Raw genomic sequence first — 17,653 nt, 5'->3', positions numbered from 1 at the left:
CCTCTGCGATATCTCACGACGCTAAATCGGGGCGAATATGAATACAACAATTCCTGTGAAAGGTGCGACTACTGGTCAGCTACTGCCCGACGCAACTGATCAGCTGAAACGCCTGTTCGACCATCTCGAACAACTTTTTCAAGTGCCAGAAAAACCACCACCACGTCGATATAGAAGTTTCGTCACAGGTAGAGGTTCAAGCAGCCATCTAAAGCATGAAATTGAACTAAGCCCCAGGGGATTGAGCCTGTTTCGGAGTGCTCATTTGTGATCAATTGCGCGATAGTATTTATTAGTGTTATACAACCTGTATATTTTTAAACTACTTTGGTAATTTTAACCCTATTTTTGTTGCTGCGAACTTTCTTTGTGTAAAATTATTTTTAATAAAAGAAGATTGTTAGTCACGACATTAAAGCGAAAGGACGCGTTTTAATTTTCTGCGAGTCCAGAGAAAATTTTATACAGTCCGCTGAAAACCGATGACCATCTATTTGGTCCTTTAGCAAGGCGGATAGTTCCGGTGTGACCGGAAACGACCGTTGAAGGGATTTTCTACCGGGAAAGACTCGATTCTTTGAAAAGAAAAGTGAACATTCGGTCGAGGCGTCGCGTCGGTCGAATGTGCGTGGTTGCTGCCGACGAGTTCGCAGTGAATGCGCTCTGAATAACGAACATGATAGAACGTGTTCGAATTCCTTGTGAATGGAGACTGGAGAAGTACAATCCATCAGTGACCAACTTTTACACCAGAGGAGAAAAGAAGAATCGCGAGTGATGGAAGAAATGCTAAAAACTCTCGTTCATCAGAGAGGGGCGGTAAAAGGGAAATTGTCGCGAGTGAAGAAGGCCGTAGTTCACAGTGACGCTGTTCCAAATCCGAACATTCGAAATGTGCACTTTCTGAAGCAGCACTTGAAGACTGTTGAGAATTGCTACGATGAGTGAAATTCATTTCAAAACCAAATATACACCCTTTCCCTCCCTGATGAACGACGACGAGAGTAAGAAGACCGGTGTGTGGAGTTTGAAGCTCTTTATAATGAGCTCACCATTCAACTGAACACCCTGTTGGACGAATAAGGTACCAGTCAAAACGATTAATGCAAGAGATGGCGTTTTTTCGATGGTAGTAAAATCGAAATTTCATCACTATTAGACTACTAATCAGTGCAAACTAAGTGCAGGAAATAATCTTTTCACCTCATACTTCATTCCTTATCACTACTTTCTTCTAAAACACCACAATTTTCCATAAATTTGCAAAATACTTGATTTTCCCATACATTTTATCGATTTTCAACTACCATTCTTCCATGAGCCCATGGTGAAAAATTTGAAAATCTCAGAACATAGAGTAGCAGGCTTAACAACACAGATAGGAACGCCGGTATCGCCACTCAGTGACGAGTACCGTAAACATGGTGCACGGAAGGTTGTTGTCTACACTTTTTACGGCTGCTGCACCCTGGAAGTAAATGTCATCGAAGTAAACAGTCGGTCCCTCATTGATGCCGAAACCGCAGTTACCGCCCCCGTCTGCACCTGCGATAGGAAATTTGATTGCGCCTATCGCTCCTGTGATGGCCACTCAGCAGTTCATTTCCCCGTTAACCGTTCCGCTCCCTATCTTCGATGGAACCTACAAAGCATGGTATTCATTCAAGTCCATGTTTCAGAATGTAATGGCACGATATGTCACGGAATCACCCGCTATCAAACTCTACCATCTCCCAAACGCCCTTATCGGTAAGGCAGCGGGAGTGATTGACCAGGATATAATTAATAACGGAGATTACGAAGCTGCCTGGACGATTCTATCCGACCGATTCGAAGACAAGCGTCTAATCATCGATAAACACATCGAAGCAATCTTTTCTCTTCCGAAAATCTCTAAAGATAGTTCGATTGAACTACGGAAGTTGGTTGACGCTTGTGTCAAGAATGTCCAGGCCCTGGAAAACCTGAAACTCGCGGTGGGAAACAAATGCTCAGCAACCAACTAGCATCAAATATGGATCGAGATACACGTAAAGTGCCCAAGCAGCACAACTTGTTTCACTACTGAACATTTCACTGTGTTGCAACTATTAGGAAAGAAACAATCTTTGCGTATGTGCCATCAAATATAACTCTCTTGCAATCTAAAAAGCGCAAGAGGTGGAGCCAACGGAAACATCCTTCGATTGCAGTAAAATTACAATAATGTTGCAAAATACTACAGCGGAAAAAAAAATAAAATAAAAATATAAAACTGGATACGATTTATGGATCTTGTGATTGATAGTCCTTCACTCTACCACAGCACCATTCAACACTTAAAAGGGACTGCATGTTGACTCACCATAAAAACCATACGATTATGAAGTTTTGTACTAGGGTTTTCTGTTACTTGATTGCACCATCACCAGAAAATAATGTGACTTGTCAAAACGTTGGATGATGCTAAATTAAACATGAAGACACACTCAACTTATCTGCAACTTAATTTAAACAAACAAATAAATTTTGAAATACGCATTGAAGTTTCATAGTAAAAAATATGCAACTTGATGATTTTGTTTCGTGTTTGCAACATAAAGTGCAGTATTCTTAGGTTGTTTGTTTCCAAATATCAAACACGTACTGCATTGTAATGTTAATGAAACATTGATCACAACTCAAACTTTTTTGACATCTTGGTGCAACTTTTTCGTGCTTTGATGTTTTTCCAATGCCTTTAATGAAACTAAATAGAAACAAGCTGCTTTGTGGAAGATGTTGCGTGTGCTACTTGGGTGTGGGAAAGAAAACAGGATCCAGGGGAGCTGCCGTCATATGCGGACACCATCGAGTTCTTGAAGCAGCGCCGTTGCAGAATTATGGAAAAAGTGAAAACAAACAGTAATGTTAAAATGGAAAACCCGAAGCCGACACGACCGGTAAACAAATCGAAGGTTCTAGTGGCAGCAAAAGAACAGCAGTGTGTAATGTGTCACAATGACCACGAACTCTATAAGTGCGAAGAATTTAAGAAGAAAAGTATTAGTGATAAATCTAGACCAACATTTGAAAAGGGCGTAACGGCCAAAATTTGATCTCTCCAGAATTTTGTCTATGTATATAGCTATGTATGTAGATAAGGAATCCGAAGGAATAAATTTTGGCTGTTACGCCCTTTTCAAATGTTGGTCTAGAAATACAGTGTGCTCCGTAAGTCTGGCTCTTGTTTCAACTGCCTTGGCAAGGGGCATCGTACTACTGACTGCTCATCGTCGAGTAGGTGTCGTAGGTGCAGCAGGAAACACCATACGTTATTGCACCCGGAAGAGGTCAAGACAGAAGAGGTCGCAAATCCTTCACCAGCAACGAAGCAGCCAGCAGTAAGCAACGGCTATCGAACTGAAACGACTACAAACAACATCGCTCCTGTTGAATCAGCGTATAAGGCCGATGACATAGTGACGCGTGTGCGTGCGCGAACGCGTCTAAGCACTCGTGAAGCAGAATATCAGCAAGAGTATTCCTTTTGTCTTGGACGCGTTCGCGCACGCACACGCGTCACTATGTCATCGGCCTAAGGGTCAAAACGTTGCTCTGTGTGTCATCGAATCATCTGAAAAGGCAAACTATTCTCTCGACCGCTGTAGTATTGGTTTACGGCTATGATAGCATTCTTCACCCGTGCAAAACGCTCATCGACTCATACTCCCAGAATCATTTCATAACCAAGCGATTTGCCACACAACTGGCACTCGAAAGGCACCGTTCCAATTATCAAGTGAGCGGTCTGAATAGAGGCATTACACGAATCCGTAACATAGTGCGTACTAAGATCAAGTCACGCGTCAACAATTTCTCGACCGAGCTTGAACTGCTAATTGCTCCCAGGATCACGAATGATATATACCGCCGGAAATAAGTATAAAGACAAGCATGATTTTCATACATTTTCATCATGATTGAGGATCGATATCTCGATTCGTAGCGATTCGATTTGGCTGAAATTTTACTAGGCACCTGTTTTTAACTTGAACTTTCGATCTTTGAGTAAATTATATACATCTCTGTTGATTTTGACCTCAAAATCTGGAAATAATTATAAAGACACCACTTTTTTATATGGAGCTCCATACAACGGAACTGTCTTTATAATTATTTCCAACAGAAACGCGTATAACCAGAATATATGCATAAATGTAACTATCATTAAAAAAAAATTCAAGTAATTTTAGGCTTGTTGGCAAAAAATCAGCCCAATCGAATCGCTAAGAATCGAGATATTGACTTCCCAATATGCCCATTTTGTATGGAAACCGAGCTTGTCTTTATACTTATTTCCACCAGTGTACCAGAAAAATCAATTAACGTGACGAACTGGAACATACCAACACACCTTGAGCTCGCCGATCCCAACTTTTTCAAGCGTGGTCGGATTGACATGCTGCTCGGAGCAGAAATCTTCTGGAATCTTATCCGATCGGAACGAATCACTCTTACTAAAAACCTTCCTTCGCTTAGAAACACGGAGCTAGGCTGGGTGATCGGAGGTGTCATTTCCGAAAGTACACCTATAATTGCTCGAACATTATGTAACACTGTTCAGCGTGATGATTTGACCGATCCACTGAAGCGTTTCTGGAAAATCTAAGGTGATGGAGAACTGCATCGAAATACCACACCAACGACCGATGAGTGCATTCAACACTTCCAAAGCAACTACCGACGCATGCCTGATGGAAAGTTCCTAGTCCGACTCCCATTTAATGAACAAAAGGAAGATCTAGGTGAATCGCTCCAGATGGCAACCCGACGATTTCTAGCTCTCGAAAGACGATTAAATCTGAAACCCGAGTTGAAGGCCGATTATGCTTCATTCATCCACGAAAATACGAGCAACTCGGGCATATGAAGGAAATCGAAGTAAGACCGAATGAAAGGCAAAGTTCTTCTTACTTTTTGCCTGATCATTGTGTTCTTTAGCCCAGCAGTACGACAACTAAATTGCGCGTTGTCTTTGACGGCTCCGCAAAAACGTCAACCGGATTCTCTATCAATGATACACTGAAGGTAGGTCCAATTGTCCAAAACAATCTGGTGTCCATCCTACTGAACTTTCGGTGCTACCAATTCGTCTTTATTGCCGATATACCAAAGATGTTTCGGCAAGTGATGGTGGATGCAGAAGATACTCCATTTCAGCGCATACTATGGAGGGATGATTGTTCACAGCGATTGAAGATTTTTAAACTACTTACGGTAACCTATGGCTTAGCATCGTCTCCGTTCCACGCAGCGATGAGCCTTTTGCAACTAGCTGATAACAGCATGGAGAAGTACCCGTTAGCTGCTCCTGTTTTGAAAAAATCATTCTACATTGACGACGCCCTCTGTGGGGCGTGCACTATTGAAGAAGCAGTCATTATGTCATCAAATGCTGAAATTGCTGCGCAGTGGTGGTTTCGATGCACACAAATGGTACAGGGGATGGACAAAATAATTAGGATAGGCAAATTTTGGGTAAAATTAGATGTGTTGTAACTCTCTTAGTTATTATCCGATTTTGACAATTCAGGTATGCCCGAACTAGAAAATTAATGCAGTTTGACGATATGTCCATGGAACCGACTATGGCCTCCGGATTCCGGAGATATTCCAGGGTTTTCGGAGGTAGGTTCAAAACCGTAAATTTGAGGTGGATATTAGGAGAAGTTGTGGTTAAAAATTGAATAATATTAGTAACCACAAATGAAGTAGGGCTCTTGCTGATTGGAACCATATATTGAGATTTGGAATCGGACCAGAATCAAGTGAGATATGGCCATTTCTTTAAAATCGGTTCCGATCGATACTTATCAAAGGGGTCAGGCCACAAATTCATTTGAATCTCGCTTTTTGATAGATCGGCCACTATGATTTCATTCTAGAAGGGCTCTAATGTGTCCAGAATTAAAAACCAATTGAATAAACGGATCCTGGAGTCGCTGGGATGTCCCCGGGGAACCTGTGAATGGGGACATTTAAGCTTCAGCACCAAAATCAGTCATTCGACGGCTCTTTTTTCATGGTTTTCGATCAGGAAGCGAAGTATGAATATAAAATGGTCCATTGGCGGCTCTGACCGCTTCCAGGATCTACGGATTGGCCCCGGGGAACCTGTGGAAGGGGACATTTTAGTTTTAGCACCAAAACCAGCCATTCGACAGCTCTTCATTCATGGTTTTCGATCAGGAAGTGAAGTACGAAAATAAAATGGATCATTGACGGCTCTGACCGCTTCCAGGACCCAAGGATTGCCCCCGGGGAACCTGTGGAAGGGGACATTTTAGTTTTACCACCAAAACCGGACGTTCGACGGCTCTTTTTTCATGGTTTTCGATCAGGAAGCGAAGTATGAATATAAAATGGTCCATTGACGGCTCTGACCGATTCCAGGATCTACGAATTGGCCTCGAGGAACCTGTGGAAGGGGACATTTTAGTTTTACCACCAAAACCGGTCGTTCGACGGCTCTTTTTTTATGGTTTTCGATCAGGAATCGAAGAGTGAATATAAAATGGTCCATTGACGGCTTTGACCGATTCCAGGATTTACGGATTGGCTCCGAGGAACCTGTGGAAGGGTACATTTTAGTTTTAGCACCAAAACCAGCCATTCGACAGCTCTTCATTCATGGTTATCGATCAGGATGCGAAGTACGAAAATAAAATGGATCATTGAAGGCTCTGACCGCTTCCAGGACCCAAGGATTGCCCCCGGGAAACCTGTGGAAAGGAACATATTTAGCACTAAAATCAGTTATTCGACGGCTCTTTTTATAGGTTTTCGATCAGGAAGCAAAGTAGCGAAGTAAAAGGACCATTGACAACTTCGACCGCTTCCAGGACCTACTGGTTGCCCCCGAGGAACCTGTGGAAGGGGACATTTTAGTTTTTACACCAAAATCAATCCCTCGACAGCTCTTCTTTAATATAAGCAAAGTATTAATATAGAATTGACCATTGATGACTCTGACCGCTCTCAGGACCTACAGATTCTCCCCGGAAAACCAGTGGAAAGGAACATTTAAGTTGCAGCACCAAAACCAATATCTCGACGGCTTTTTTTTCGTGATTTTTGATCAGAAAGCGAAGTATGAGTATAAATTGGACCATTAATGGATCTGACCGCTTCCAGAACTTACGGATTGCCCCCGGGGAACTGTGGAAGGGGACATTTTAGTTTTAGCACAAAAACCAATCATTGGACGGCTCTTTTTTCATGGATTTCAATCAGAATGTGAAGTATGAACAAGAAATGGACCATTGACGGCTCTGTCCGTTTTCTGGACCTACGGATAGCTCACGGGGAACCTGCCTACTTCATACTTCGCTTCCTGATCCAAAGCCATGAAAACAGAGCCGTTGTATGACTAGTTTTTGTCCCCTTCCACAGGTTTCCTGGGCCAATCTGTAGGTCCAGAAAGCGGTCAGAGCCCTCAATGGTCCCTTTTATATTCATTTCTCGATTCCTAATCGAAACCACTAGAAAAGAGACGTCGAGTGGCTGGTTATGATGCTTAAAATAAAATGTCCCCTTACACATATTCTCCAGGAGCAATCCGTGGATCTTGGAAGCGGTCAGAGCCGTCAATGGATCATTTTATATTCATACTTCACTTCCTGATCAAAAATCGAATGACTGGTTTTAGTGCTAAAACTAAAATGTTCTCATTCACAGAATCCTCGAAGGCAATCAGTAGGTCCTGGAAGCGGTCAGAGCCGTCAATGGTCATTTTTAATTCATATTTCGCTTCCTGGTCGAAATCCATGAAAAAGAGCCTTCGAATGACTGGGTTTGATACTAAAACTAAAATGTCCCCTTCAACAGGTTCCCCGGGGTCCAATCCGTAGATCCTGGAAGAGGTCAGAGCCGACAATGTACCATTTTATATTCATACTTTGCTTCCTGATCGAAAACCATGAAAAAAGAGCCGTCGAATGACTGGTTTTGGTGCTAAAAATTAAATGTCCTCTTCCACAGGTTCCTCGGAGGCAACCAGTAGGTCCTGGAAGCAATCAGAGCCGTCAATGGACCACTTTATATTCATACTTCGCTTCCTTATCGAAAACCATGAAAAAAGAGCCGTCGAATGACTGGTTTTGGTGGTAAGACTAAAATATCCCCTTCCACAGGTTCGCCGGGGCCAATCCGTAGAAGCGGTCAGAGCCATCAATGGACCATTTTATATTCATACTTCGCTTCCTGATCGAAAACCATGAAAAAAGAGCCTTCGAATGACTGGTTTTGGTGCTAAAACTAAAATGACTCCTTCCACAGGTTCGCCGGGGCCAATCCGTAGAAGCGGTCAGAGCCATCAATGGACCATTTTATATTCATACTTCGCTTCCTGATCGAAAACCATGAAAAAAGAGCCTTCGAATGACTGGTTTTGGTGCTAAAACTAAAATGACTCCTTCCACAGGTTCCCCGGGGCCAATCCGTAGAAGCGGTCAGAGCCATCAATGGACCATTTTATATTCATACTTCGCTTCCTGATCGAAAACCATGAAAAAAGAGCCGTCGAATGACTGATTTTGGTGCTAAAACTTGAATGTCCCCATTCACAGGTTCCCCGGGGACATCCCAGCGACTCCAGGATTCGTTTATTCAATTGGTTTTTCATTCTGGACATTCTCACTTAATTCTGGTCCGATTCCAAATCTCAATATATGGTTCCAATCAGCAAGAGCCCTACTTCATTTGTGGTTACTAATATTATTCAATTTTTAACTACAACTTCTTCTAATATCCACCTCAAATTTACGGTTTTGAACCTACCTCCGAAAAACCCGGAATATCTCCGGAATCCGGTGGCCATAGTCGGTTCCATGGACATACCGTCAAACTGCATTAATTTTCTAGTTCAGGCATGCCTGAATTGTCAAAATCGGATAATAACTAAGGTAGTTACAACACATCCAATTTTACCTAAAATTTGCCTATCCTAATTATTTTGTCCATCCCCTGTATGCGAACAAGCCTGCCATTCTCAAGGAAATCCCAAAGACCCTCTGGGGTTTCGACGTAGTAGTTGCTGCTGATAAGGTGGTCGTGAAAACTCTTGGTGAAATATGGAACACTGCAGAAGATTGGTTCTCGTTCTGCATTCAACCACCTCAGGAACAAAACCGTCCAATAACTCGCAAGAAAGTGCTAAGTGAAATTGCGAAGTTTTTCGACCCACTGGGTCTAGGTGGACCGGTGGTGACAACTGCGAAACTGATCTTTAGGGAGGTCAGTCTCCTGAACTTAGGTTGAAATGATCCCATTCCTGATGCTATTGCAAAAAGGTGGCGTGCTTTCCGCAACCAACTGTCAACATTGAACAATTTGAAAGCACCTAGATGGACACATAGTGTGGGACCCGAATCTCGTGGAAGTCCACGGTTTTGCAGATGCGTCAGATCAAGCTTACGAGACATGTTTATACACACGTCTTGTCCATCCAAATGGCGCCGTTACGATGAAACTAATTTGCAGGATTCTACCAAAGAAGTCCGTAACCACGAAGCAGATAACGACGCCGCGAGCTGAACTTCTTCTTTCACGAGAAGTGGTGAAGTTAATCGAGTCAGTCAACATCAGCTTCGAACGAGTTACGCTATGGAGCGATTCGCAAAATGGTTCTCTGCTGGATTAGAAAATCTGCTGGTGATCTGCAATTGCACGTCTCGAATAGAGTCATCGAGATCCAGAGACTTACAAGTCAGTACCAATGGCGGTACATTCCTACGTACGACAACCCTGCCGACGTAATATCGAGGGATGAGATGCCACAGAATCTTATGTACCGACACATTTGGTGGAATGGGCCGGCTGCGTTGAATCAGAATGACGTGAACGAGCCGCCTTATTTACAAGATGACCAGCTACCTGGAATGCGAACATGCTCGAGCCTTGTTGTACCGCCATTAAGGTTGGCGGTATTTGATCGAATTGGTTCCTTCACTCGATTGTAACGATGTATGAGTTTAGTAGTTCCAAGGGTCCACCAACAGCCAACGAACTTGATAAAACCTTGAAGTTAATAGTGTGTCTTGTACAAAACGAAGCTCTCCAGCCCGAGCTGCACGCATTGAAGAATGATGGCACGCATCGTCTACGAAGTTTACAACCGTTTGTTGATCCAGTTGACGGAATTCTCCGAGTTGGTGGTCGTGTGAAGAAGGCCTTCATTCCGTACGATAGTCGCCACCAAATGATATTACCAGCGAAACATCCTGTAACCGAACTACCGAACGCCAAGAATATCTAAACAACCTACATGTAGGGCAGAGGGCCTTACTGGCAATCGTGGGTCAACGTGTTGAGCCACTGCAGGCTAAGAACACTATTCGAAAGGTGATTGAAAAGTGTATTCCGTGCTTCAGGGCAAATCCGATGAAAACGACACAATTGATGGGTCGATGGTCGATTGATGGTCGTATCGAGTGCAGCCGTCCCCCGCTTTTTTCCACACTGGTGTCGATTACGCGGGTCCATTTTTTAGTAAATCACTCACCCAGGCACGCAAGCCGATGATAACGAAGGGGTAGCCCTCTGTTCTATTTGTCTATTTGTCTATTTGTTTGCCTTAGTACACGTGCCATTCATCTCGAACTTGTATCAAGCCTTACCACCGACACCTTCCTTGCTACTTTGAAGCGTTTTACTGGACGACGAGGACCTATCAGCAAAATCCACTCTGTCAATGCTACCAACTTTGTTGGAGCTGAAACTGAGTTGGAGCAGTTGTACACATTGTTTGCTACCGAACATCATATCAAGCAGCTGACAGAATTTTGCGGAGGCCGGTCTATTACGTGGAGTTTCATTCCACCGAGAAGTCCACATTTTGGTGGAATTTGGGAGTCCGGAGTTAAGTCGGTCAAACACCACCTGAAGAGAGTTATTGGCAATCAGAAGCTGACGTTTGAAGAAATGAGTAATGTACTGGTTCAGATTGAGTCCGTCGCCAAATGCAGTCTATTCCTGAGCCGTCGTACACCAACAGGAAGCTTACAACACTGTCACGGTGGCAATTGGTGCAAGTCATCCAGTGGAAATGGTGGTTGGTCGAGCACCTGTCGGAGCTATGCAGAATCGTCACAAGTGGTTTAAGAGAACAAAAATTAAAGAAGGAGCCTTGGTACTCATCAGCGATCCCAATATTCCACCGATGCAGTGGCAACTCGGTAGAATAATCACGACGTATCCATGTAACTCTGAGAACCGCCAGGGGCGAATGTAAGCGGAGTGTAACGGAGGTATCACTCCTGCCACTGGATCAGGAAGAGAAGATGGATAATAGAAATCTGTAATTTCAACGTGGGGAGGATGTTATACAACCTCTATATTTTTAAACTACCTTGGGAATTTTAACCTTCTTTTTGTTGCTGCGCACCTTCTGTGTGTAAATTATTTTTAATAAAAGGAGATCGTTAGTCACGACGTTAAAGCGAAAGGATGCGTTTTAATTTTCTGCGAGTCCGAGAGAAATTTTATACAGTCCGCTGAAAACCGATAACCAATTAGTGATCATATTAATGATTAAAAGCTGAAGGTCACATTACTCATCAGTGTGAATCCGAGCCCAACGATACATACCCATTAACAAATGTTCCTTCCTGTGATTTTTGTGGAGACGCAGAGGTAAACACGGTCTCCTAATAGCAATAAATAGTCTACTTATTTTCCTTCCTTTTTCCTAACTGACTTTAAGGACGTGGCCAGCGCCGTTATTGATCTTTGTATTTGTTGAGTTACTGAAACTTACATCACAGACAAACAGACGTAACAGCTTGAACATTTTTCTGAAAAATCCATCGCTCAACTTATCTACCACCATCTTGCGAGCATGTTACACGTAACGATGTTTCGTATGACATCGTCACCAGAAGGCGCTGGAGTGAAATGTCTGTTTGTCTGTGCTTACATGGTGAGAATGATTGACTAATCCCAGTCAGCCAGTGTGATGTGTTCCATCGATCCAACAATTAGTTGCTGCATATTCCACCTCTCTGGCTTCAGAGAGTGAGACACTCATGTAATTATAGGGGAACTGCTCCTTGAATTCATACCATGTACCCAAATCAATACCATTCGAAAACAAAATTGGTGCGCTAATTGTTTTATTTCTCATTTTTGTGAATTTTTTCAGCAGTGAGCACGCCGGAAAACAACAAAACACGACACAAATTGAGCCTAAATTGTCTGTTTTGCTAATGTTATTGATATAGGAGCATGTTATTAATAATGGAACAGATACCCTAACTCATGTGAATCTGACATATAGTTATGCAAGCACGATTTTAAAAATTTCAACTTCCTGGAAAAAAATATTCATTATAGACAAAGGAGTGACTCCATTTTTTAAGTGTATTTAAGTATTAATATATTTGAATAAACTACAAATAATCAGTTGAATTAAGCACTAATAATAAATATATTGAACTACTTAAAAAAATTCCTATTGTGATTTGTGACCAATGATAACAGATCATTCGTTTTACTTAAAAACCCTATAAAACAATTTAAAAATCTGAAGCTCAAAATGACAGAATTAAACTAAGGGACGCATAATTTGACTGCAAACTACATAGGTCATGCATTCATTCAACCATTCCGGACTCCAACATCGTGCTCAAACATTTCGTCCCGGTCCCAGTCCGGTTTGCCGTGTATCCGTCCAAAGTACACCGAGTAGTAACCGGCAGTCTTCCCGTTTAGCTAGAAAAGCATGAAACTTTCGATTTCGGTGTCGGGCATCAGCTCGCGCAGCAGTTCCACACCTTCCAGCGTGATCCGGTGACAGCTGGCAATTTCCATCCGAGCCAACTTGGGAAACTTTTCCGCCACCAGCGGTAGGATCGTGTCGTCAAGCTGCGATGATATATAGGAAAAGAATCCAGGGGTCAATTTGACTCTCGTCTAGTTTACTTGTCGCAGGATGGAGCTCACTTTGTCGCAGCGGTACAGTGAAAAACGCCGGATCGAGTTGGCAGGAATCAGCTCGAACAGGTTTTGGGGCACGTCTAGGTAGCCAAGCTTTAGCTCACTTAGTCGAGTTAAACGGTCCAGAAAGCTGAAAGCGTCTTCAGTGAGCTGAAAAATGATACAATTGAGATTATAACGCGGGTAAAGGAATGGCAGCTGCACTTACATTCGGGCAAAACTCCAGAACCAAATATCGTAACGAGTTGATATTACAGCTGATATATTTAAGGCATTCGTCATCAATATCCGATTCAATAGCTTCCATAATTTCGAGATTAGGTGCAATATCTTTGAGCAAACGGAAGAATCCCTGAGTATCATCGATTAGCACCGAGTGGAGATATAATTCATGCAGAGAAGGAATGGGACCACATCCTTGCCAAATGTTGCAACGAATCCAGCCTTCGACTTTTAAACACTGAAATGTATGAAATTGATCACAAATATGCATACAACTAAATACAATTTAAACGTTACCTTCAATTTCTTCAAATGACTTAAATTTCGGAACGCATTCGCTCCAAGGTTGTCCCCCTTCAAGAATAAAGTCATCAAATTGGGACAGCTTTCGATAATGGCTGCCAGCACCTCTTCACTAACGTTGCATCGGAGAGTTATTCTTTTCAACTTCGGCATTTGTCTGAAATATTTACAGACGGCATGGACGGCGTGGGGCACATCAAACTGCTGATCATCACAGTAAAAGTCCAATATCTCCAACTGCGGGAAGCGCAGCTCACAAAAAGGCAAGAAGAAATCATCCCGCTTGAAGAACACGGCCAGCTCACGGAGCTGATGACTAAAGTGTCTGTACACGGAAAGAGCTCGCTTCGAGTCACAATCCATGTCCAAACTGGTGATGTTAGGTGTCATGGTACGGAAATCGATCTCATCCAGCTGGAGGCCCCCATCGTTTTCCAGGTAGAGGTGTTTTAGCTTGCGCAGAACCGGAAACGGATCGACGGGCTCTCGGTTGCCAAGTTCCGGACATATTCGGGAGACTATGTATAGACTTTCCAAGTGTGGGACCTGTTTGATAAAACACAGTTATGAAATTATCGTTTGAAAATAAACTATTCCAAAGGCACAAATCGATAAAAACTAGAATTATAGCGATGTCTCTCTTATTCCAGTTGGTAGCTTGTAATGTTGTAAATACAATACTGTAGTCAGGATAATAATCAGACAAGGCACATAAATTCATATACTCTCCTTATCAACATAAATATTTAGCATCCCAAAACCATGCAATAGTAAAAATATGAGAAACAAATTTAAACAAAATCTTATTGTGATTTTGGTTGTTAGTTGATACGAAATCAAGTATAAAAGTTTTATTATAAACTTCGCATAATATTTTCCGTCTTTGCATGTCAAGAAGACTGAATACTCGAGTAATAGATATTAAAAATAGTTTTGCAATTGACGGCATAATGACAACTGACTTGAAAGAAATTCCTTCTTCAGTTAAATAAAGGTATATGAAATTTACTATTTTTGCAAATGTACACCTTCCTTTGATCTTGATTCTTTCACAAACTTCATAATTTTACGAATAGGAATCATTTATGTCGTACAAATTTAAGATTCGGTTCTGGATGATGTGTCAATCAAGACAACATTCGAATAATCCTATAAGAATCAACTGAACTAGATTCCATCTACTCGCTTACCTGCACAAGCATTTGCCTCAAGTCGTGCACCATTATAAAATAATTTGGGCAAATTTTCAAACACACTATCGACTCTTTAAACTTGTCAAGCACCGCCAGCAACACTTCCAATTCCAGCTGATCGCTTCGATAATAGAACCCGACATTCCTGTATGTCCGGGTACTCTGCACTAGGTACTGCTTATACTGGTGCTGCACTCCGTCACGAAAGTCCACCCGTAGCATTATTCGGTTGAGAAATCGTCCACTGAACGCAGCCTGTGCCCAAGTGCTGCACACCAGGGAAGCATTTTTCAGATCCTGCAGTGGAAGGTGTGTGAATATGCACGGCAAAAGCTGCAAGGAGAAGGTAGCAATGAAGGCACACTCTGAAAGAGTTACTCGAAATTGTTTGTATTCAAAGTTTTACTTCTTCCGGAAGGTCACTGATTTCGGTTGTTTCCATGAGAATGCTCAAACGACTTGGGGGTTTGTGAAGCTTCGGAAATGTTGCGTTTTCGATACGAAGGCAGCAGCTGAAACTTTTAATGACAGAGCAGCGAAAAATAACAATCGATAAACGCGACGAAACCAAAACAAAACGAAATTTGACAATACGTCCCGAGTGGTAGGAGATGCCAATTGGATATAACATTTTCACCGCTAATGTGGTGAGTTTGTATATCTGCGTTTCTATGCGATTGGGACGTATCGTATTTTTAAAAAGTTTGTTGAACAAGGATAGTCTTTGAATTTTTGCGTACAATAGCTTACGAATCCAAAAATAGGTTCCAAAACGTTAACACTTTTTTGCTTAAGTCAAGTTTTAAAATGTGCCACTTGCTAGCGTTTGCTTCTCCTGTGTGCAACAGTAAACTAGTTTTCAACCAGGTAATCACCATTATTCTGCCTTCCAATATAGCTTTTTTGCCAACGATGCATTCATGGTTAATTCCTATTGGAATGTACCGAAAATAAAATCACTGGGGTTGGCTTATAAATCACTCAAAGTGTTTTCGTTGCTGCTACAGTTTTACCTCCAACTTTTATTTTCAACATCTTGCTAAGTAACTTTTAGATGAAACTGACCAAAATCCAAATAATTTTTACCTCGCATTTTCAGAGGCACCAATATCGAAAAAGAAGCAACGAATAAATGTCCCTGCTGTTGGGGGCAGCAGGGACTATGTCCAAGGGCTTGACGATCCCTCCCCAGGCCGTCTGCGAGTTGTGGGGCTTGCCTAGGATGTGGTGGGGTTTGACAGTGGGCCCTGTTAAACCTCTATAAAAAGCTGCATGTATCCGCAAGTAGGCCCCACCAAAGCGACCGTGTGCCGCTCAAAGCGCAAAAGCCCAAGTCCTGGTGTTAGGTGGGATGCTAAACAGCCCTGACACGACGGCCCTCCGACGAGACAGGAGGTTTGCGCAGGCCCAATAAGCCGCCTAGAAAACCAATCATTACGTACAATATAAGAGATAATGCGACTCGATATAATCGGCAAAGACCTAGGCGACGAATAAAGGATCACGATTGGAAGCTTGGAACATGGAATTGCAAGTCGCTAGGTTTCACAGGTTGCGACAGGATGATCTACGATGAATTACATCCCCGCAACTTCGACGTCGTGGCGCGGAGATTTGCTGGACAGGACAGAAAGTGTGGAAAAGCGGGCATCGGGCGGCTACCTTCTACCAAAGCTGTGGCACCACCAACGAGCTGGGAACCGGCTTCATAGTGCTGGGAAAGATGCGCCAACGCGTGATTGGGTGGCAGCCAATCAACGCAAGGATGTGCAAGCTGAGGATTAAAGGCCGTTTCTTCAACTATAGACAGTATCATCAACGTGCACTGCCCACACGAAGGGAGACCCGATGACGAGAAAGAAGCGTTCTACGCACAGCCGGAGCAGACATACGATTGATGCCCACTGCGGGACGTCAAAATCGTCATCGGTGACATGAACGCACAGGTAGGAAGGGAGGAAATGTATAGATGGGTCATCGGACCGGATAGTCTGCACACCGTATCGAATGACAACGGCCAACGATGCATAAACTTCGCAGCCTCCCGCGGAATGGTAGTCCGAAGCACCTTCTTTCCATGCAAAAATATCCACAAGGCCACATGGACATCACCTTACCAAGAAACGGAAAACCAAATCGACCACGTTCTAATCTACGGTAAATTCTTCTCCGACATCACGAACGTCCGCACTTACCGCAGTGCGAATATTGAATCCGACCACTACCTCGTTGCAGTATGCCTGCGCTCAAAACTCTCGACGGTGTACAACACGCGTCGAAGTCGGACGCCACGGCTTAACATTGGGCGGCTACAAGACGCTAGACTAGGTCAAGAATACGCGCAGCAGCTGGAAGTGGCACTCCCAACGGAAGAGCAGCTAGGCGCAGCGTCTCTTGAAGATGGCTGGAGAGATATTCGATCCGCCATTGGTAGCACCGAAATCGCTGCACTTGGCACGGTGCCCCCGGATCAGAGAAACCACTGGTATGACGGCGAATGAGAGCATTTAGTGGAAGAGAAGAATGCAGCATGGGCGAGATTGCTACAACACCGCACGAGGGCGAACGAGGCACGATATAAACAGGCGCGGAACAGACAAAACTTGATCCGGAGGAAAAAGCGCCAGCAAGAAAATCGAGACCATGAAGAGACGGAGGAACTGTACCGCGCTAATAACACACGAAAGTTCTATGAGAAGTTGAACCGTTCACGTAAGGGCCACGTGCCACAGCCTGATATGTGTAAGGACATAAACGGGAACCTTCTTACGAACGAGCGTAAGGTGATCCAAAGGTGGCGGCAGCACTACGAAGAGCACCTGAATGGCGATGTGGTAGACGAAGATGGCGGTATGGTGATGGACCTGGGGGAACGCACGCAGGACATAATTCTACCGGCTCCAGATCTCCAAGAAATCCAGGAGGAGATTGGCCGGCTGAAGAACAACAAAGCCCCTGGGGTTGACCAACTACCAGGAGAG

The 17,653-nt window shown here is 43.3% G+C and overlaps 1 protein-coding gene across 1 annotated transcript; it reads right to left on the bottom strand.

The window, feature by feature from the left end:
* Positions 1–12,366: 12,366 nt before the first annotated feature.
* On the bottom strand, positions 12,367–15,240 carry LOC134220026 (uncharacterized). Its single transcript, XM_062698968.1, has 6 exons — positions 15,079–15,240; positions 14,670–15,005; positions 13,474–14,025; positions 13,163–13,414; positions 12,961–13,104; positions 12,367–12,882 (listed from the first exon to the last, which is right to left on the bottom strand). The coding sequence occupies exons 1-6, from the start codon at positions 15,112–15,114 to the stop codon at positions 12,730–12,732; spliced, it is 1,473 nt and encodes a 490-aa protein (XP_062554952.1). The 5' UTR covers positions 15,115–15,240; the 3' UTR covers positions 12,367–12,729.
* Positions 15,241–17,653: the final 2,413 nt, after the last annotated feature.

Source organism: Armigeres subalbatus, chromosome 3, assembly GCF_024139115.2.
Source record: "Armigeres subalbatus isolate Guangzhou_Male chromosome 3, GZ_Asu_2, whole genome shotgun sequence".
NCBI classification, from domain to species: domain Eukaryota; kingdom Metazoa; phylum Arthropoda; class Insecta; order Diptera; family Culicidae; genus Armigeres; species Armigeres subalbatus.
Note: the sequence above shows the minus strand (reverse complement) of the source record. Positions and strands in the feature narration are given on the sequence as shown.

Bases quoted from the DNA above. Each gene is read 5' to 3' on its own strand.
- LOC134220026 (XM_062698968.1), bottom strand. From the start codon at position 15,114: ATGGAAACAACCGAAATCAGTGACCTTCCGGAAGAA. The intron at 13,105-13,162 runs GTAAGTGCAGCT...ATCATTTTTCAG, and splicing joins TTCTGGAGTTTTGCCCGAAT to CTCACTGAAGACGCTTTCAG. The intron at 12,883-12,960 runs GTGAGCTCCATC...ATATCATCGCAG, and splicing joins CACTGTACCGCTGCGACAAA to CTTGACGACACGATCCTACC.